The sequence below is a fragment of the Phascolarctos cinereus genome, unplaced genomic scaffold, assembly GCF_003287225.1.
Source record: "Phascolarctos cinereus isolate Bilbo 61053 unplaced genomic scaffold, phaCin_HiC Scaffold_726;HRSCAF=1367, whole genome shotgun sequence".
Taxonomy (NCBI): Eukaryota; Metazoa; Chordata; class Mammalia; order Diprotodontia; family Phascolarctidae; genus Phascolarctos; species Phascolarctos cinereus.
The window spans coordinates 407,538,656-407,561,006 of record NW_027556098.1 but is presented as its reverse complement, the minus strand read 5'-3'; the positions used below and the strand labels follow the sequence as shown (position 1 = coordinate 407,561,006).

The 22,351-nt window shown below is 46.1% G+C and overlaps 1 protein-coding gene and 1 long non-coding RNA gene across 3 annotated transcripts; both read left to right on the top strand.

Moving 5' to 3' along the window:
• DLL3 (delta like canonical Notch ligand 3) lies at positions 1-8,377 on the top strand. The gene is given in 11 exon segments (XM_078146238.1): positions 1-42; positions 136-207; positions 209-292; positions 400-684; positions 1,452-1,533; positions 2,046-2,303; positions 3,109-3,317; positions 5,059-5,278; positions 5,960-6,689; positions 7,057-7,159; positions 7,501-8,377. Coding segments are annotated over 11 exon segments (2,178 nt in total). The 3' UTR covers positions 7,594-8,377.
• A 744-nt stretch (positions 8,378-9,121) lies between these two features.
• On the top strand, positions 9,122-17,349 carry LOC110202105 (uncharacterized). Of its 2 annotated transcripts, none has more exons than XR_002322636.2 (7): positions 9,122-9,317; positions 10,210-10,234; positions 10,428-10,481; positions 10,620-10,694; positions 11,133-15,235; positions 16,295-16,371; positions 17,307-17,349. It is a non-coding gene; the product is annotated as an uncharacterized LOC110202105 (long non-coding RNA). The 2 variants fall into 2 exon arrangements; XR_002322635.2 differs by having other exon boundaries at positions 11,035-15,235.
• Positions 17,350-22,351: the final 5,002 nt, after the last annotated feature.

Genomic DNA, 22,351 nt, shown 5'->3' with positions numbered 1-22,351 from the left:
ATGGCCAGTCGCCGGCAGGGAGCTGTGCGCCCAGACCACCACGTAGAAATACACACACACACACACACACACACACACACACACACACACACACACACACACACACGCACGCATGCATTCCTCCCTCCGCCTAAGCTGGGGTGGGGTCTCCTTGGGGGCGGGGCCTCGCCTTGGGTTATAAAGCAGCTCTCGCAGCCTCGGGTGCTTCCAGACCCTGCGCGCCATGGCCTCCAGTCGGCCGCTGACCATCCAGCTCCTGGTCTCTCTGGTCTCTCTACTCTGCCTTCCCAAGGTAGGGGCATCGGGGAGGCCCCAGGGAAGGCTATCCGGCTGGATACCGGGGCAGGAGGGTGGGGTTCTTGGGACTCTCTGACCTCTTGCCCCCTGTTGCTCCCCAAGGTCCGCTGCGCCGGGGTCTTCGAACTGCAGATCCACTCTTTCCGGCCCGGTCCAGGGTCCCCGGACTCTTCAGACTCCCCGTGTGGCTCCCGGGACTCCTGCCGTCTCATCTTTCGTGTCTGCCTGAAGCCGGCGCTGCCCGACCGGAGCCCGGACCTGCCGTGTGCCTTGGGTGTTGCGCTCAGTACCCTGGGGACCCTTGATCCCGGGGACCCCACCGATCCCGGTCCGCAGCTCTCCCTGGCCGAGGGCCTCATCCGTGTCCCCTTCCGTACCGCCTGGCCGGTAAGGAGCCCCCGGAGCCAGAGCCTGGGGACCTTGTTGGACTTCTAGTCCCTAGACCCCTATTTCACGACTGTGTGAAGACCTCCATATCAGACCCCTCCGGGGTCCTTAATCCCCACTCCGCCCAATTCTATAGAAGTTATGTCCTCAGATGTCCAGAAATGCCGTACCTATGCCTTTTATCCCCCTTCTTTCCTGGACGCGGGATGAAGCCCATCCCCAGAACACCTCCTAAGATGCTGCAGTGCTGCAGGACGCTCCCCCTCCCCCGCCCCTGCCCCAGCCAATTCCTCCCCAGACTCTAATTCAGTAACTCTGGGAAACGGAGGTCTCCAGACATCCCACCCCGCAACCGACAAAAGCAGACCCTATGGTACTCCTGTCTCCTATAGAAATAGCTGTCTTTGAAGACGCCACAGCCTAACCGTGGGGCTCCTTTCCTAATGGCCTCCTGTTCCCTGAGGGATAACCAGACAGCCTCCTCTACCCATTTCCGAAACTTCCTCAGGATTCAGGCTTCCACCCCAACCTTCACTGCTGACTCCAGGGACCCTCAGGTCCTCTCTATACAAAGCTGCATCTTCTTCTCTCAATCTCATAATATCTGTCTCCTCCATGTTTTACTTAATGCCTCTCTCCTCTGAGCTGGAACCTTTCCCCTTAACTAAGAAAGCTCCATTCTTCCATACTTCATCTCCTAACCCCTTCTCGAATTCCCTTTGACCCCCTGCTGACACTCCCCCATGTCCTTTTTGCTCGTTCTCCAGGGGACTTTCTCTCTAATCATCGAGTCTTGGAGGGAGGAACTTGAATCCAGGAGTAAGGAAGAGACGGGGGAGAAGCTTCCAGGTGAGGGCCTGGCGGAGGGGTGGGGGGGAGGGACGCAGGGGGGAGGAGGCGGAGGAGGGAGAAGATGAAAGGGGAAGGAGGGGTCTGGCATCAGCCGGAGCGGGGCACTCAGGGTGTGGGTGGAATTATATTGGAAGGGGTGGTCTATGATCTCCAAGGGGGCGGGGGGGCGGGGTGGAACTGGGTATGGAAAACTCTTGTGTCTGGGTGGGGGACCACGCAGGAGAAGCGGCGGAGGTCTGGGCCCTGAGGATCCCATGCGTAGGAGTTTCTGTGGTTCCAAGCCAACGTGTCAGAGATTGTCAGAGAGCAGGGCCTACTCCCCAAGATAGGAGAGGACCTGTAGTCCTGAATCACAAGTAGAAGAATGGTGGGGGTGGGGTAGGCTGTGTACTTCAAAGGCTCCATATGGGGGGAGGGGCTGGGTTCTCAAGAGCTCCCAGATCAAGGAGGCGGGAGACCTGTGGTCCGCCTTCAGGAAAGCCCCAGCTACCATATTCCTCTCTCTTCAGGGCCCGATCGAAGTCTGTTGAGTCGGTTGGCTGGGCGGCACAGGTTGGCCGTCGGCGGCCCCTGGGCCCAGGATGCTAAGCAGGCCGGAGGCTGGGAGCTCCTCTTCTCCTACAGGGTTCGCTGCGAGCCTCACTACTATGGTCCTGCCTGTGCCCGCCTCTGCCGCCCTCGGGACGACCCCCTTGGCCACTTCTATTGCGGGGCCAATGGGGAGCGCGTGTGCATGGACGGCTGGGTTGGAGACATGTGTGCCCGGCGTGAGTGTGGGCTAGTGGCAGAGGCAGAGCGGGAAGGATGTGCATAGACGGGTGGGCTGGAGATAGGTGTGCACCGAGTCAATGAACTAGGGACAGGGGCCTACATTCCGACTCAGGGACAGGCCTTATTCTCTTTTCCCCAGAATGATGTAGACCCTTGGCCCCAAACACCCTGATTTTAGACTTCAACCCTTCCCCAATCTTTTCCCCTCCCTAGACTCTGAGAAATCCCTGCAATGCGACCCTCTCCAAAGGCCATTCCCAGGTTTGGGGCAGGGTGGAGGAGGTGGTAGTCAGGCTGAGCTTTGCGGCTATCAAACAGCTTACCAAGCCTTCTCCCCTCCCCTGTTGGGTCTCCCCCATCGTCTGTTCCTTGTTTTCTATTCCCTAAATATTGTGGTGTTCCCTTAAACATTTCTCTTGCTAACCTCCCCCTGATTCTCCCTTCAAATCTCTCACACTTCATCTTCCCCAATGACTCTCCTGCCAAGATCACCAATGTCATATATCCACCATGTCTCCCATAACTTTTATTTTTTCCCCATCTCTCCCACAAACACCATGCCCCTCAATATCTTCTACAAACCTCTTCCAAACTCTATTTCTCCCCTATCCCTGTCTCCCCCAATATCTCTGCCTCATACCCTCCTGTCTTTCCACCTTCTTTCCCTCACCATTTCTTCTTCTCCCCCCACGTCCTCTAATATTTCTTCCCCAAATGTTCCTGTCTTTCCACTCTTGTTTCTCATCACCCCTTTGTCTCCTCCATCTTTCACTCCCTCCTTCTGCATTTCTTCCCCTGCAGCCATATGTCAGGCAGGTTGCAGTGCTGAGCATGGCTCCTGTGAGAGGCCAGGGGAGTGCCATTGTCGTCAAGGTTGGACCGGCCCCCTCTGCACTGTCCTAGTCCCTGGCAGTGACTGCTCCAGCCTCCCAGGATTCTCCAGCCACCGATGCCTCTTCCCAGCTGGACTGTGTGATGGTCACCCATGTACCAATGGTGGCAGCTGCAGTGTTAGTATTCTCTGCCCCCAGTTCATTACCCCTGACTTCTGGCTCTCCTTGTTCCACACACCCTGAACTTGACCTTCCAGTGTCCTTTGATCAGGGACCCTTTTTCCCAAATGCTCTAAAATTAATGCCTTAGAGCACTTACAAAATGCTTCCTTTATGGGACAGCATGGTATACTGGAACCAGAGTCAGGAAAACCTAGGTTCAAATACTGCCTCTGATACTTGCTAGCAAGTAGTTTCCCCTGTCTATTGGATGGGGATGAGGATAATACTTCATAGATAGTGTCCAGAAAGTGTTTTACAATCCTTTTTTTTTTTTGGTGAGGCAATCGGGGTTAAATGACTTGCCCAGGCTCACACAGCTAGTGAGTGTCAAGTGTCTGAGGCCAGATTAGAAACCTTGAAGTCACTCCTCCCAACAGTCCATCTATTGCATGGATTATTATTATCCATGACAGATGAGAAAATTGAAGCTCAAAGCAGGGTCACTTGCCAAGGTTAACACCGCTTGTTAGTGGGGGAGTCAGGACTTGAATCCGGTTTGCCTGAATGGAATCCAGGGCACTTTTTATGTCATCATGATGATCCCTGGTGTCAATCTATCAGCAGATTTTCACCGGGTCCTCTGATTAGTCTAGGACTGTGCTGGACCTGGGCTCAGGCCTTGGATTAGGCAGAAGGCAAAATTTAGAGGATAGGGCTGAATGATCTTGGGGACAAGGTATTGAGGGCCAGGGAAAGGGGTCTCTTCTTGGGTCTCAGTTTCCTCATCTGTAAAATGGGGGGGGATGGACTAGATAGCCTCTGAGGTTTTTTCTAACTTGAGAGCCATGATCCTGTAATCCAGCCCAGTCATCCTCAGAAGCTCAACAAGAGGATACATATAAGGGATCCCAGGACTGAGAACGGGAAAGCTGCTTAGGCTCAGTTCAACTCAGCAAACACTTATTAAGCCCCCTACAGGATGCAAGTCACTGTGCTATGCTCTGGGGAGACAAAGACAAAACCCAGAGTCCCTGAGCTCCAGGAGTCTACACTTGATAGACACAAGGTGTATAGGAATAGGTCTAATAGGACAGAGCTGGAGCAGGGTAAAACACTAGCACTGAGAGATGGGGAAAGTGGGTTGGGGAAGGTTTAATGGAGGTGGTGGTGCCTCAGCTAAGACTTGACAGGACAGGCTGAGATAAAGGGTTGTATTCCCAGTTAACCTGTGCAAAGGTGTGCAGGGAGGGTGGAATTCTGAGTTTGGGAAGAGCTAGAAGTTCAGTTCAGCTTGAGCCCAGAATCTCTAAAGGGCAGTATCCAGAAAGATGCTATAAAGGGCAGTATCTTAGGTTAGAAATGGAAATACCAGGTTAAAGAGTTAATATTTTATCCTTAGAGGCAAGAGGAAGCCACTGAAGGTTTCAGAGCAGAGAAGTGCCATCCATAATTAGATATGTGTTTTAGGAAGATTGTTCTGGCACAAGTGTGGAAGACGGAATAGAGTAAAGAGATCAGTAAGGAGGCTATTGTAACAGCTTGGAAAGGAAATGTGAGGGCCAGAATCAGTGCGGTGGCTGTATGGACAAGGGGATCATCTAGGGATAGATTCAGTCCTCTCATCTTACAGATGAGGAAACTGAGGCCCAGAGAAGGGAAGATACTTGCCCAAAAGCACATAGTAAGTAGCAGGGCCAAGATTTGAACTATGACCTCTGATTCTTCTTAACACCCCCTCCCCCGTGTCTTCTTCCAGGAGGTGGCTGGGGACTTTGAGTGCACATGTCCACGGGGCTTCTATGGAAAGCGGTGTGAGGTCATTGGAATGACGTGTGCTGATGGGCCCTGCTTCAATGGGGGTACTTGTATGGATGGCGGAGTCCCTGCTGGCTACACCTGCCGCTGCCCACCAGGCTTCCATGGATCCAACTGTGAGAAGAAGGTGGATCGCTGTAGCCTACAACCTTGTCGCAATGGTGAGCCTCGGGGAGGGGAGGTGGGAGGACTCAGAGGGACCTTCAAGATCATGCAGGCCACACTCCTCATCTACCAGGAGAGGAAACTGAGGCCCAGAGATGACTGGATGATAGGCTTAAAACTAGAAATGATCTAGTCCTATGCTCTCATTTCTCCGATGAAAAAACTGAGGCCCAGAAAACCACAGATGAGCTAGTTTCCTAAGGTACTAGGTGGCAGCCATGGCTTAAATCCAGGTCCTGATTTCCCACCGACCATGGGCTGGAATTCTGGGGCAGAGGGACCTACAGGAGGTATGGGGTCAGCTGTGAGGCTCGTTCAGAAGGACCTAGAGCCCCACGTCCTTCACCTTTTCCTTTATTGGGGAGTGGAGAAGAGGAAGGGGGAGACCAAGGAAATGCCAAGAGAAACCTGCATTCGGGGGGGAGGAGGGCAAGGAAAGCAGAGAGGAACGGACGGGAGTGAGGTGATTTGGAAGAGATAAAATGAGGCAGATGTGATTGGATAAGATGCTCTCAGAGGTCCCCTCCAAGCCTGAGATCCTTCGATCTTGTAGCTTCTCCGACTTGGTGCGCATCTTCAAAAGGGACGGGTCGAGCTGGGAATGCGGCCTCCGTGCGTCCCCGGCTCAGCCTAGCCAAGAGGGGGACGTGCCACCCGGGGCTCTCTTTCCGTCGCAGGTGGTCTTTGCCTGGACTTGGGCCGCGCCGTACTGTGCCGCTGCAGGCCCGGCTTCGGGGGTCCGCGGTGCGAGCGCGACCTGGATGATTGTGCGGGACGGCCCTGCGCCAACGGGGGCACGTGCGTGGATGGCGCACACAGCTTCCGCTGCTCCTGTACGCTGGGCTTTGGGGGACGCGACTGTCGTGAGCGCGCAGACCCCTGCGATCCCCAGCCTTGCGCGCACGGTGGCCGCTGCTACGCGCACTTCTCCGGCCACGTGTGCTCCTGTGCGCCGGGCTTCATGGGCGCACGCTGTGAGTTCGCCGTGAATCCCGGACCCACAGACGGGGAAGGGTCGGAACTCCAGCTTGCTCCCGCTCCGCCCCCGCCCGGGCCCCACCGCGGGCCCCCAGAAGCAGCCCGTAGCAGGCACTTACTGCCCCCGGCCTTGGGGCTTCCCTTCGCTCTGGTGCTACTGCTGGCCGTTGTGGCTGGAGGTGCGGCCCTCCTGGTTAGAGTCCGGGCTCGATGGCGGACCCTGGGAGCGCGGCCCCTTCCTTCCTCTCCAGACCCTGCCCCGCCAACCCCTACTCCAGCCGACGCACTCAACAACCTCCGTGCTCACGAGAGCGGCTCCCTGGCCTCCGCTTTTCAGGGCCTCGGGAACTTAAAAGCGCCCAAGCACGAGCGGACTCAACGACTGCTGGAGCACCCGTCCGGGATGAGGTGAAGTTCCAGAGAGCCAAAGCCACTAAATGTTCCCCGTTTCTGCCCGTTCTGTTGTATGGGGCTTGCAGTGCGGACTGATTCGTTCTCTAATCTGTGATCCGAGAGTTGACAGTTTTGTCTTTGCTGGGTAGCGGAAACGCCTGGGAGGAACGGAGGAGGCTGGCGCGTGGGGTTTGAGTATTAGGGGAGCGAAGAGAATTCAGGGTTAGGCCGAGAAACTGGAGAAACTGAATTTGGGTCCTGTGTCTCGCGCCCAAAACCTTAGTGCTAATCCCTAGTCCCTTCGAGTTTCCAGTGAGTTATCTGTCCCACTATTTCTGAGAGTCACTTCTCCAGTCGTAGTATTGGGCGGGGGACCTGGGAGCATTCCCCCCTTCAACTCTAGAACCTTCTCCAACAGGGCTGAAGAATGGTGTCTTCCCGAGGACAGCGACCCCCGAACCATTTATGTCATCCCAGACTGCTCCCTCTTTGCCAGAGAGGTGAGTGTTCTCATTTTCCTCCCTTTCAGCCTCCGCCTTCCCCTTCTCTCTTTGCCGATGTCTAAATCTTCTTCCTTCTCGCCGCCCCTAGTCGCTGATTTCTCCCCTTCACAGAGTTGGAGGCAGGGGGAGGGCTTCTATCCTGAGACCCTTTTTTTCTCCATTGGGTCCTGGGATGGTTCAGGAGGGGGAGGGCACAACTCTATGTTGACTCCTGGACTGACGGCCCTGTCCAAACATTTTACTTCTAGGTCTGAATCAGCCCTCCGCTGGACTTGTCCCTCTCTCCTCATTCCTCGAAGACATAGAGACGTTAACATATTTCTTCTCTGACGATGTTTCTGCAGACATTTCCCCTCTTCCCCCCAACACACTCGGGGGGGGGGGGAATGAAGCGTCAGCAGGCAGGAAAAGTCTCTCGGGGAAGGGAGCTACCCTAATCCCTTTGTGGCTCAGGATGCCTGTTCCAGATACTCAGGAGTTCTGTACTGGGGGAGTCAAGGAGCTCATCTCCCACTTTGAACTGTGTAAAAAGAATATTTACAACAGTCCCCCTTCGTCATCCTTGCAGATGTATCTATGAATGATTTTTATTTTACTCAATGCCATTTCTCTGTGCGTGGTCCCAGGATCCATCTCGGGTTCTCTGGTGTGGGCCTGGGGGGAGATGTGTAGACAAGTGTCAGTCAAGGTTAACCTCTGTAATGTTCTTAGGAGGTTTTCAGTTGGAAGTGGGAAGAAGGGGTACAGAGGATTTAGAAATCCTACCACCACCCTCCTGCCAAGCCACATTGGTTCTAGGAGAATCTCTGGGGTTGTGGGACAACAGCCCCCTGGAAAAGGTGGGACAGAGGCAAGGGGGAAAGGACTGCAGCTTTCTTCAGCCCCTGACGCGGACTGTAGCTCCTGTGCAAACTGGTTGGAGGCAGCACCACCCAGAGACGTGTAGGGAGACCAGCCCATCTGCTCAACGTTCCCCCCACTTCCCTTGACGCTTCCTTCACTCCTCATGCCCAGTCTGACAGAAGGCTTGGGTTCCAGATCTCACTGGGAGGAAGGAATCATTGGGCTACAAGGGTCCGAAGCTCTCCCTCCAGTGGCTGGACCCAGATTTGAGGAACAGAGGTTACATGTGGATTCTAATAATAATAAATGATTTTATGCAGTTATTATGAAATATCTTTAAAATCTTTTGCCATTCACCAAGCTTCGCCAACCTTTTTACTCCCTGCTCCCTCCTCTTGCCCAGTGCTGTTTGGAAGCTGGGGATTCTGGTGTTTCTTTTTCTTTTTCTTTTTTTTTGGTGAGGGCAATTGGGGTTAAGTGACAGAGCCACACAGCTAGTGAGTGTTACGTGTCTGAGGTCGAATCTGATCTCAGGTCCTCCTGACTCCAGGGCCGGTGCTCCATCCACTGTGCCACCTAGCTGCTCCTGAAGCTGGGGATTCTGAGACCACATTGGAAGGGGAAAATTTAGGAGTGTGTGTGTGTGTGTGTGTGTGAGAGAGAGAGAGAGAGAGAGAGAGAGAGAGAGAGAGAGAGAGAGAGAGAGAGAGCGAGTGAGAGCACGAGAGAGACGGGGAGAGAGAGAGACAGAGAGAGACAGAGGGAGGGAGGTCCTGAGTCGCAGTAATACTGTAGAAAGGTAGCCTGAACTTGAGATCCTGGGACTTGGGTTCGAATCCTGACGCTGCCAGTTGTTAACCTGGGTGTCCTCGAGCAAGTACTTCGCCTCTCTGGGGCCTCAGTTTCTTAACCTGTAAAATAATAGAGCTGAACTAGATGTGTAAGGGCCCTTCTAATTCTCCATCTGTGATCCTGTGATTCGGAGTGACCTGGAGCCTGGAAATGTTTCCCCGTTTCCCAGTGACTGTCCTCCATGAGGGCAGGGGACTGGTTGGGAAGACCTTTCCCCAGGGCGCACCCCTACACCTCACCAATGCAACAGTTCTCTCTTGTGACCGAATTCTATTTCGGAACGATGGCTTGGGGCATCGTGTGACCGCCTGAGCACAGGTGTGTTAGACGGGCGCCACCGCCCCCTGGGGGCCATGGAAACCGACCCCTGCACCTCCAGAGACCCGGTCCCCCCACCCATTTTGCCGGAACAGCTCAGCAGAAGTCCCGATCAGGCCTCTCCAATTCCGATTCTGGTCATTTTCTGGTAAATGAGGCCTCAGTCCCCGCCCTGCCTCCTCTGCCCCTTCTAGAAAGGGGGTTGAAAGCCAGGGAAGGAATGGCAGGGAGCAGGGGTCTCTGTTCTCCCTAGCTTTATTCTACAGTGTGTGGGAGGATGCTCCTAGGACTTCTTGGCCCCTTTTTGCCCTCCCTGCGCTCTTTACCCCTCTCTCTGCAGCGGTATCCCCAGTCTCAGCTCAGTCTAGGACGGAGGGACTCAGCTCCCGGTTCAGTAGGGACCAGACTTCCCCTCCCGGGGCAGGTGGTGCGGTGGTGCCTGAGAAGAGGCAGTTAGGGGGTGGGGGAAGGGCGGTGCTGAACTTCAGTTAAGGCTTGCTGGGAGCTGCAATTCCACTTCTGACTTACGCGGGCTGTATTAGCTTGCTGTAAGCACCCCGAGCCTCAGTTTACTCTTTTCTAAAGTGAGGATTTTACTGGTAGTATCTGCTTCACACTTCTGCGTTGTTGTAAGGATTAAATCCAACAATGTATGTATATGTAGTGATTTGTAAATCTAAAGTAATAAAGTGACCAGGTTTTAGTTATTAGGAAGGGGGAACATTCTGGTTTTTCGTCTTTTTCCCTCCTCTTCATTGATATCTTTATTCCTGCCTGTCTTTTTCATTGGACCTCCCTGTTTCCTCCTCTTTATCTCTCCATATTCCTGTCTTTATCAATCTCTTTCTTCATCTTTGTCTATCTCTTTATCTGGGGTGTCTCTGTCTCTGGCTACTGTATCTCTTCTTCTATGTCCTCAATCTCTCCAAATCTCTGGTTTCTCTTTCCGTCCATCTGACTTCTCCGTATCTTTGGATGAGGACCTGTTCTGTCTGTCTCTGCCTCTTATGTCTTTGAATTTGTCTCTGCACCTGTTTCAGCGATTCCTGAAGTTACCGTTTTCGGGTGAGTTTTTCTTCTGAATATTGTTCCTTGATGAAGTGTGGAGAGGGTGTGTGTGTGTGTGTGTGTGTGTGTGTGTGTGTGTGTGTGTGTGTGTGTTGGGGGTGGGGGAGATCATATCTGTGGCCCTTTTAGAGGAGGAGTCTTCCAACCCGGTCTACCAACCCCTGGGTGATTTCCTCTTCCTCATCTCTAGTTCACCCGACTGAAAAGGCAGCTGAATGAAATTTTCCCAGAACGGCTAATCTTTGTGAGTAGACTCTCCCCGGGCTGGGTGGAGGACACTTCATTCCCCCTCTGCTGATACCTGGCACAAGATGACTCAATGTACATATTACATAGTGGGGTACTGCAGACACAAGCCTCTCCCCATGTCCCTCTGACCTAGGTTGAAGAGCCAGTACCGCAGCCCTCTGAGGATTTTGAGGTCTTTGTAGCCGGCAGGCTGGTGCATTCTAAAAAGGTGAGATTGGACCTGGAAAGTCCCCTGGCTTTGGAGTCAAAGGGTGTGAGTTTGAGTTCCAGCTTGGCCACAAGGCATGACCCAGGGCAAGTCTTTCACCTTTCTGGGGGTCTATTTCCTAATCTGGAAAATGGGAATGATAATATGATACCTAATTTCCCAGGGCTGCTGGGAGGTTGCTTTGCAACCTTTAAATGGGAGTTTTTACCATTTTTTTTTTTGTTCCAGGCTGAGGGAAAACATGTGGGAGTGGTGAGAAGCATAGCCAGGGATGGGGGCTGAGGCTGGGGAAGGCTGGTTGGGGGGCGCTTCCAGGGAATTGCTCCTCTTGGTTTCCCAGGGAGGAGATGGATATGTGGATGGCTACTTGAATGAATCAAAACTGGTCAAGGTTGTGGCTCAGATCAGGGCTGAGCTGAAAGACTTGTAACTTCACAGCTGAACCAACACAGATGAGGATGGAAGGCCTCACCCACCCTGCAGTGGGAGAGCTTGGGCTCTGACTCTACGGAATGGGGAGTGCGGAGAGATTCCAGAGATCAAGCTTGGGAATTTCACCTCCCTATCATCTTCTGACCAGCTTGTCTTTTTCCATCTCCCTCTTCTCAAGTTTGGGGCAACCTCCTCCCTCTCTCCTGCTCCAGCTTAATGACAGGAAAGATGGAACATAACCTCAGAAGCTGGGTCCTTCTTTGATGGCTGCTGGGCACTGGGGGGAAAGATTTAACAACAATGTGCCCCTTTTATCTTCTGTCTGTTTTTATTAAAAATGGGAAGGGAAGCAGTATGGGGAGTGGAAGGGGAACAGGGTGGGGGGGGTCAGAGGATCTGGCTACAGATCCCAGTAAGTCTCCTGCTAAAATGTGCTGCTTGAAGGCTCAGGCAGCAAGCCATCCTCCCGGGAGGGTTTGGGAGCCTGGCTTTGAGACCTGGACGTTCCTGCTGCTTCGGTCCCTGGGATGCTGTTATTGGTAAGGAGGATGATACCCACACCAACGATCCAGACAGACAGGCCCCTAAAGAAGATGCCCTTCCACCCCAACACCTAGACTCAGTGACAAAAAAGCTGTCATTTCGTTTACCTGTGCCACAACCCAACAGATAGTAAACATTAAAAAAGTTTCTATGAACTTGGTTAAATACAAAATTGGAATTAGAATGATAATAATAATGATAGCTATAGGACATAGGTTCTTTTTAAAAATTAATTAGTTTTTAGTTTTCAACATTCACTTCCATAATCTTTTTTTTTTTTTTTGGTGAGGCAATCGGGGTGAAGTGATTTGCCCAGGGTCACACAGCTAGTAAGTTTCAAGTTCCTGAAGGCACATTTGAACTCAGGTCCTTCTGACTACATCTAATGCGCCACCTAGCTGCCCCCTTCCATAAGCTTTTGAGTTTTAAATTTTCTCCCCCTCCCTCCCCTCCTCCTTCCCCAAGACAGCATGCAAGCTGATATAGGCTCTACGTATACATTCCTATTAAACATATTTTCACATTAGTCATGTTGTGAAGAAGAATTAGAACCAATAGAAGAAACCACGAGAAAGAAGAAACAAAACAAAATAGAAGGAAAAAAAAAGAGCAAATAGTCTGCTTTCATCTACATTCAGACTCCATAGTTCTTTCTCTGGATGTGGATAGCATTTTCCACCATAAGTCTTTTGGAGTTGTCTTAGATCCTTGTATTGCTGAGAAGAGCTAAGTCTATCAAAGTCAATCATTCCACAATGTGGCTGTTACTGTGTACAATCTTCTCCTGGTTCTGCTCATTTCACTCAGCATCAGTTCATATAAGTCTTTCCAGGTTTTTATGAAGTCTACCTGTTCATAATTTCTTTTTTAAAAAAAATTTATTTTTAGTTTTCAATATTCACTTCCATAAGATTTTGAGTTTTAAATTTTCTCCCCCTTCCTTTCCTTCCCCTCCCTAAGACAGCATGCAATCTGATACAGGCTCTACTTATACATTCATGTTAAGCATATTTTCCCATTAGTCATGATGTAAAGAACAATTAGAACTAATGGGAGGAATCATGAGAATGAAGCAATGAAACAAAACAGCAAAGGAAAAGGAGAGCAGATAGTCTGCTTCTATCTGCATTCAGACTCCACAGTTCTTTTTCTGGATGTGGAGCATTTTCCATTGTCAGTCTTTTGGAGATGTCTTAGATCCCTGTATTGCTGTGAAGAGCCAAGTCTATCAAAGTCAGTCATTGCACAATGTGGCTGTTACTGTGTACAATGTTCTCCTGGTTCTACTTATTTTACTCTACATCAGTCCATACAAGTCTTTCCAGGTTTTTTTGAAGTCTGCCTGCTCATCATGTCTTATAGCACAATAGTATTCCATTACATTCACATATCACAACTTGTTCAGCCATTCCCCAATTAATGGGCATCCCTTCAATTTCCAATTCTTTGCCACCACAGATTAGAGCTGCTATATTTTTGTCCATGTGGGTCCTTTCCCCCATTTTTATGATCTCTTTGGGATACAGCCCTAGAAGTATTATTATTGCTGGATCAAAGAGCATGCTCATTTTTATAGCCCTTTGAGCATAGTTCCAAATTGATCTCCAAAATGGTTGGATCAGTTCACAACTCCACCAACAATGCATTAGTGTTCCAATTTTCCCACATCTTCTCCAACATTTATCGTTGTCCTGTTTTGTCATGTTAGCCAATCTGATAGGTGTGATATGGCACCTCAGAGTCATTTTGATTTGCATTTCTCTAATCAATAGTGATTTAGAGCATTTTTTCATATGATTATAGATAGCTGTAATTTCTTCCTCTGAAAACTGCCTGTTCATATCTTTTGAGCATTTATCAGTTGGAGAATGACTTATATTCTTATAAATTTGACTGAGTTCTCTATAAATTTTAAAAATGAGGCCTTTATCAGAGACACTGTAAAAATTCTTTTCAGTTTTCTGCTTCCCTCCTAATCCTGGTTACATTGGCTTTGTGCAAAAACTTTTCAATTTAATGTAATCAAAATTATCCATTTTGCATTTCACAATGTTCTCTATCGCTTGTTTGGTCATAAATTCTTCCATTCTCCATAAAATTGACAGGTAAACTATTCCTTGCTCTCCCAATTTGCTTATAGTATCAGACTTTATATCTAAATTGTATACCCATTTTGGCTTTATTTTGGTATATGGTGTGAGATTTTGATCTATGCCTAGTTTCTGCCATACTCTTTTCCAGTTTTCCCAGCAGTTTTTGTCAAATAGTGAGCTCTTATCCCAAAGCTGGGGTCTTTGGGTTTATCAAATAGATTACTATAGTCATTGACTACTGTCTTGCATACCTAACCTATTCCACTGAGCCACTACTCTATTTCTTAGCCAGTACCAAGTAGTTTTGATGATTGCTGCTTTATAATACAATTTAAGATCTAGTATGGCTAGGTAGAGCAAAGGTTCTTAACTTTTTCTGTGTCCTGGAAACATTTTCCTGGGCAGCTAGGTGACCAAATGCATAGAGCACTGGGCCTGGTGTCAGGAAAACTCATCTTTCCGAGTTCAAATCTGGCTTTAGACACTTACTAGTTGTGTGATCCTGGGCAAGTCACTTCCCCCTGTTTGCCTCAGTTTCCTCATCTGTCAAATGATCTGAAGAAGGAAATGGCAAACCACCCCACTATCTTTGCCAAGAAAACCTCCTTTGAAGACCTTGAAGAAGAGTAGGACCCAACTGTGCAACAAAAGGACACTCTGATGCCAGTTGATATTAGTGAACCTGGTGATGGGAGCCCTGCTTCTAGGGGACCTCCTGGTCAAGTGGTAACAACCTCAAATAAAAATGGAGGACACTGAACCCCTCTGTGGGCTGCATATTGACTTAGAAAACCACATATTAACAGTATCTATGTCCCATTGTATTGTTATTTATTTGTTAGATATTTCCCAATTACATTTTAATCATGGTCAGGCCATCTGCACACTTCTCTGGTCTCCCCACAATCCTTCCCTCATCCCCACCCCCAATCCGTTGGGATGGTTCTGTCCTTACTTGGATTGCTCCCAAGGGTATTCCTTCATTTGGCCGGCCCCATTTCTGTTAGCTGTCTCTAGCCACTCTACTTGGTTTCGACAAGCTCACCAGTGGGCCCTATTCTAATCGGTTAATCTAGGGGCCAATAAGAAGGCCCTCAGAATCTTGTTGGCATTGGCCATACTCTGGAAGGCTGGAGTGATCTCAAAGAATTTCTGCTTCTGTGTCCCCACTGCCAGTCTCTCATTATCCACGTGAAGCAGGAATATACTGGAGTCAGCTCATAATTGCCGAGCTGATTGTTAAATTTTCAGTGTAAGTGCTTACACCTTGGAAGTTGCAAATGCTACAAATCAGAGCTTCATGTATTGTTTTGTTGATTATCTAGCCTTAAAGTGCTGGAAGATGCATTAATAATGCAAATTAAAAAGTGTGTTGTGCGTGCTTTTTTTTTTTCTTTTGCAGACTCTTGCCTGAAAGAGATTGGGGATTTTTAGCCTGGACAAGAGAAAACTTGTGGGTGGCAAGTCTCAGTTGTAAGTTCCCCTGATTCACTGAGATTTTTAAAAAAATTGATTTTTCCCCAATTACATATAAAAACACTTTTTAACATTAAAAAAAAGTTTTGAGTCTCAAATTCTCTCCTTCTCTTCCTCCCCTCCCCCTCCCTGAGATGGTAAGCAATCTGATATAGGTTATACAGCTCATAGATTTTTTTTTTTTACAGAAATACAGTATTTGTAGAAATAGCACAAAAGGTCTTGTGAACTTATAATGAGGCAATTAAGCCCCCAATCCTTACATTCTAAAAACTCAATTTACCTTGCTTGGCATTTACATATTTGCTTCTTAATTTTGAGATTTTGAAATAAGCAACCTTCACAACAGATCATCTTCAGAACTGTTATATCTGAGCTGTGCTGAAATGACCAGCATTTGGAAGTTACTGAAAAGGCTGTTGTACCTCGAAAGCCTTTGGAATTAGGGAAATCAAGGTAGCTAATGAAATCAAACATTTTGTTGGATAGGGAAGTTATGAGAATATCTAGCTTTCTGCAGGATATTGTGAAAGCCTGTTTTACTCATTATGTCTTCATCCCAGGAAGGTTCCAACTGGTTATTACTTGGTCACATGTCATTTTTGATAGAGCAACTTATATGTTATCTCAAATCCAAAGTCTCAGAGTAAATAATTTAGCTCTTACGAGAATAGTGATACCTTAATGTTTTAAAACCTATGTAGAGTACACAGGCATTAAATTAGAACTGCTGAAACATATGGAGGATTTCCTACCATAACCTGATGTCGCTTCTTCCACTATCCATAGAAATAGAAATATGGAAGCTGTTTATAACATTTAGTTATTTTATGGCTAATGAACCAAAGTGAAAACCAAGTCTGTTTTACGCACCTTTTTCTGGATCAAGACAAAAATACCTTCATTCCCAAAGTTGAGTCTAGTTGTCCATTTTTGGTGAATTTTTCATCTTGAATTAAGTGGGTGACATCTTTCTTCCGTCTTGCTCTTGGAAGTTCCAACAGGTTTCAAAGTTGCACTAAGTCCAATGTCATTCATTCCTATGAAATCATACAGGTCTTTCTCAAGTTACTCACTATGTGGGAAATCAGCCTAGGACCTTCTCTGGAACCAGTGTATCAATAAATTTAAAGGTATGGAATTGAGATGGTGGGGTCAAGATATTGACTGTTGGTTTTGTTTTCTTCTATCCACACTGACTGGTAGATGCAGCCATCTCAGATGGTTCAGGAAGATGGGTTACGGAAGCATCGCTGTTGACTTGACTGAATCTCTTAACATTGAAGATGTAGAAGGGAGAGTGAAAGCTAGTAGTAGATTGTAGGGAATTTACACCTGCTGTGGTTGTAGGAGTGCTCACTGAACTTTATTTACATTTGGTGGAGTGGTTACATGTTGAGAATGAACCTTTGAGGGCAAGAGGGGGACCAGGACCCACTCTGTCTATTGCTCTCTCAGTGTGATGCAATACCTGCAAATTGCTCAGCTCTGTCATTGTGCTCTGACTGGTTTCTGATGCCAGACCCAGGCTAGAGTGGGCTGTACCATGCCAATGGATACAAGAGAGGGGGAGACAAGGTCTAGTCAACGTATTAGGAGAAACTGGATGAGATAAGGGTCATGGAGTACAGTAGAAAGAGTTCTGGATTCAAGGTTCAGTCATTTCAGTTGTGTCTGGCTCTTCATGACCCCACTGGATACTGGAGCGGTTTGCCATTTCCTCCTCCAGCTCATTTTACAGATGAGGAAACTGAAGCAAACAGGGTGAAGTCTACATGCATAAAGTCATGATTCTATGACTTTCTCTTGAGGGAGAGGCTCAGGAAGGGCTTCATAGAGGAGGTGGCACCTAAGGGGCCTTGTTTTAATTTTTGTATCCCTTATGCCTGTTCAATACTCAGTGCAAAGCAGATGCTAAGTAAGTATTGTAGTTGAATTAACTATTGAAAAGGAGGCCCACAGAAGTTAATGACTAGCCTGGGGTTATGCAGGTAAGAAGGGGAAGGTCTGACATTGTAACTTAGTTCCTCTGATGCCAAATACAGTGTTTTGCCACGTCTCTCTCCAGATCTGGAACCAAGAATCATGATCAAATAAACTCCGTCATTGTCCTTGGATGGGCTGTGTCAACTCATTTCCTTGTGTGGCCCCACTCAACATCTCAGTACCTTTCCAGACCAAAGTGACTCTCCCTGTCCACCACCCCTCTACCCTTTATTTCCCTCATTTGAATGTAAGCTCTTTGAGGTCGGAGGATTGCCTTTGCCTTTGTATTTGTAACCCCAAAGCTCAGAAAATGCATTTTTATTCATTCATTTTTTCAAATTCAATTTTATTTTCAGTTTCAAATTCTCTCCCTTTCCCTCCCCCATTGAGAATGCAAGAAAAACAAAACATGTTATAAATGTGTCTAGTAAAGTAAAACAAATTCTGACATTATCCATGTCAAAAAAACAAAGAAAAAATATGCTTTGGTCTGCATTGTGAGTCTGTCAGCTTTATATCCGGAGGTTGGTAGCATGTTTCATCATGAGACCTTTGGAACTGTGGTTGGGTGTTGTACTGATCAGTGTTTCTAAGCATTTTTAAATATTTTTATTTTCAGTTCCTAATTCTCTTCCTTCCACCTCCTCTCTCACCCAATGAGAAGGCAAGAAATATGATATCTATTACACATATGAAGTTATGCAAAGTACATTTCCACATTAGCCATGTTGTGAAATTTTAAAAAAGGGAAGAAAAAAATGTGTCACTCTGTACTCAGAATTTATCAGTTCTCTTTCTGGAGGTAGATACCATTTTTCATTATAAGTCCTTTGGAATTGTCATGCATCATTGTAGTGGTCAGAATTACTAAGTCTTTCACAGCTGATCATTAGACAATATTGCTGTTACTATGTACAGTGTTCTTCTAGTTCTGCTCACTTCACTTTGCATCAGTTCATATAAGTCTTCCCAGGTTTTTCTGAAACCATTCCCTTCATTATTTTTTATAGAACAATAGTATTTCATCACAATCATACACCACAACTTGTTCAGCCATTCCCTAATTGATGGGCATCCCTCAGTTTCCGGTTCTTTGCCACCACAAAAGAACTATTAGAAATATTTGGGTACCTATGAGTCTTTCCCCTTTTTCTTTCATCTTTTTGGGGTATAGACCTACTGGTGGTATTGCTGGGTCAAAGGGTATTCACAATTTTATAGTCCTTTAGGCATAGTTCCAAACTGTTCTCCAGAATGGTTGGACCAGTTCACAACTCCACCAAGAGAGCATTAGTGTGCCTACTTTTCCACATTTCCTCCAGCATTTGACATTTCCAGTTTTCTGTCATGTTAGTCAAGCTGATGGCCTTGAGGTGGTACTTCAGAATTGTTTTAACTTGCATTTCTCTAATTATTAGTGATTTGGAGCATTTTTCGTATGCTGTTGATGGCATTGATTTCATCTTCTGAAAACTGCCTGTTTGTATTCTTTGACTATCAATTGGGGGATGCTCTTATTTTTACAAATTTGGCTTATTTCTCTACATAGTTAAGAAATGACAACTTTATCAAAGAAACTTGCTGTAAAATTTCCCCCTCCCTCTGGTTTTCTGCTTTTCTTCTAATTCTGGCTGAATTGGTTTTATTTGTGCAAAATCTTTTAAATTTACTGTAATCGAAATTATCCATTTTATCTCCTGTGATTCTCTTTATCTTTTATTTAGTTATGAAGAGCTCCTAAGTCTTTCAAAGTTGATTATCTTTACAATATTGTTATCATTGCATAAATTGTTCTCCTGGTTCTGCTCACTTCACTTTCCATCAATTCATGCAAATCTTCCCAGGTTTTTCTGAGTCTATCACTGTTACAGCACGATAGTATTCCATCATATTCTCATACTGTAACATGTTCAGCCATTCCCCAGCTGATGGGCATCCTTCCAGTTTCCAATTCTTTTGCTATCACAAAAAGAGCTACTATAATTATTTTTGTACATATGGGTCCCTTCTTTCTTTGATCTCTTTTGGGGTATAGCTCTAGTAGCTGTACTGCTGGGTCAAAGGGTACACATGATCTATAGCTTTTGGGGCACAGTTCCAATTTGCTTCCCAAAATGTTTAGACCAGTTTATACCAGTGAAATAAAGAGAAATGGGGCAGGGGTAACAGAAACGTGTTATACGAAATCTTGAGCACAGGTGCAGAGCTCACTCCTTGTCCCTTACTGTCCTCTTCTTTATAAGGAGGGAGTGGGAAACAAAGAGAAGAAAAAGTATGAGAACAGGATGGAGGAAAATACTAAATTAACAGTCACAATTTTGCAAGTGAATGGTACAAACTCACATATAAAATAGAAGAGCATAAAAGAAACACATTGATGAAGAGGCAGCTAGGTTGTGCAGTGAATAGAGCACCAAGCCCTGGAGTCAGGAGGACCTGAGTTCAAATCCGACCTCAGACATATAACACTTACTAGCTGTGTGACCTTGGGCAAATCACTTAACCCCAATTACTTTACCAAAATAGAAACACACTTGAAACAGAAAGATACAGAGTTAAAATAAGAGGCAAGGGTAATAATCATATTTTCAGACAAAACAGCATAAAATAGACTTAATTAAAAGAGATAAACTGGGAAACTACATTTTACTGAAAGGTACTATAGATAATACATTAATATCAATATTAAACACATATTCACCAAAATGGCATAACATCTAAATACTTAAAGGAAAAGTTAATGAGTTATAGGGAGAAGTAATAAAACTATGAGTGGGAAACCTCAATTTAGCCCCCTCTAGTCTAAATCTAACTAAAATATAAATTTTTTTAAAAAGCTAACATTTATATAGTGCCTAATATGTATCAGGTCACTTATAAATATTATTTCAGCAGATCCTCGCAAAAACCCTGAGATAGAGGTGCTATTATTATCCCCATTTTTACATTTAAGGAAAAAGGCAAGCAGAGTTTAAATAACTTGTCCCAGAATCACATAGTAGTAAGGTCTGAGGTCACATTTGAACTCAGGTTTTCCTGACTCCAGGCTCAGCACTTTTTAACCACTGCACCATCTAACTACCTCTGTTTTCTATAACACTTATTTTTGCTGTGAGATATTTCTCATTTCATTCTATTCCCTGCCCCCCACCCCACTCTTTTGATTTTGTTTTAATATTTCTTGTTGTATCATGAAGTCATTGGCTTATATTTGGTCAATTCTACTTTCCATGGAGTTTGTTCCTTGGGTAAATTTTTGTACCTATCATTTCAAGCTATTGATTCTCTTTCCAAATCTTTCTTTCATAGCTCTAATTTCTTTTCCCTCTAGTTCTCTTATTTGTTTTTTAAATACACTTTTATTCATGTATTTTGTTTCTTTACATAACTATAGCTTCTTCAAATATCCCTCCCTCTACTCTCAGACAGTCAGCTCATATCAGAAAAAAGTATTTTTTGAGCTCCAGCCTTGGAGTCGGGGAGGACCTGAGTTCAAAGCTGGTCTCAGACACTTGACATTTACTAGCTGTGGGCAAGTCACTTAACCCCAACTGCCTCACTAAAAAGTAAAAAAAAAAAAGTATTTTTTCAAATAAAAAAAAAGAACATGAAAACAGAAATCAGCATAACTGATAAAATATTGAAAAAGCCTGAAAATATATGCAGTGTGTAACATGTGTGGACCTCCTCCTGCCTCTGCAAAGGGGTGTGGTGGGGCTACCTTCTGACTTCTCTTCTTTTGACCTATGCTAGTTCTTTATAATTTTACATTTGCTTTTGATTTTGTGTGTCTACATCTGTTTGGTTGTCCTTCCCATTTACACTGCTGTATTCATTGCATATATTCTTTTCTTGGCTCTATTTACTTTATTCTGTCTCAGTTCACATAGGTCTTGCCCTGCTTCTCTATATTAATCACATTTGTCATTTCTTATAGTAGAGGAATATTCCATTATATTCATGCACCACAATTTGTTTGGCTATTCTCTAATCAATGAGAATTTACTTTGTTTCCCATCTTTCCTATCACAGAGTGTGACTTCTTATCCTGAACCTGCTATTTTTAGACCCCAGTATCAGGCTTTTCATTTATCACCATTGAATTTCATCTTCCTAGATTTAACTAAATGTCAAAGTCTTTTTGGATCCTGACTCTTGTCTTCCTGGGTGTTATATGATCAACCAGGAACACTGGGTTTAAATCCCATCTCTGACGTGTGGCCCTGGACACATCACCTAACTTCCCAAGGCTCCAGAACAATTCTCTATATATCTAAATTGCGAGGGAGATGCTAACCTGAAATAGCGTCAGGGGTTCCCTCAAGAGAGAAATTTGTTGAAGAATATTTTTTTTGGACCTAGAATTGACCAAATATGAGCCAATGACTTCATGATACAACAAGAAATACTAAAACAATATTTTCCCAATACCTGTGAAATCATAGGTTCAGTCCCCTAGAAATAGGTTCATATCCCTAGAAATACTAGCAATAACAATGGAAGAGCTGGTTGGTTGACTGCTGTTCGCTGCACTCAAAGAGAACCAAAATGACGTCACTATGCCAGGGTCAAGGTACAGTATGTCCCACTGTGGCCGACTGGACCAGAACCGACTTGGAAGCTCTACCCCAGGAAGGGCTCAAATAGTCCACGTAAACATTTGGAGTGGAGATGGCTCTAAATCTGTCCAATATAAAATTATGCCTATTTGCTGATGACAGAGTGGTTTATTTGGAAAACCTCAGAAAACCAGTGGCTATAACAAAACCCCAAACAAAAGCCCAACAGCATTTTTAGACAATTAATAGTTCTGGTAAGATAGCAGAATAAAAATAAATGCACAAAAATCAATTGCCTTTATATATGGCAATAGCAAAATCCAGGAGAAAGTAGTAGGGAAGTCCCATTGAAAATCCTTAGAAAAGGCACAAAATATCTAGGCAGAGCAATTGAGCATGTATTCAGCACTTACTATAAGTGGGCCAAGGGACAGGAATCCAAACACGAGCAAAAGGAAAGACGAGAGTTATCTATGAATTTATTTACCAACGTATCAATGCCATATTTGTATCATAGAAAGAATTTGTCAGGACCTCTTCTTTTTCTATTTCTTTCAGGCTCTTTCTG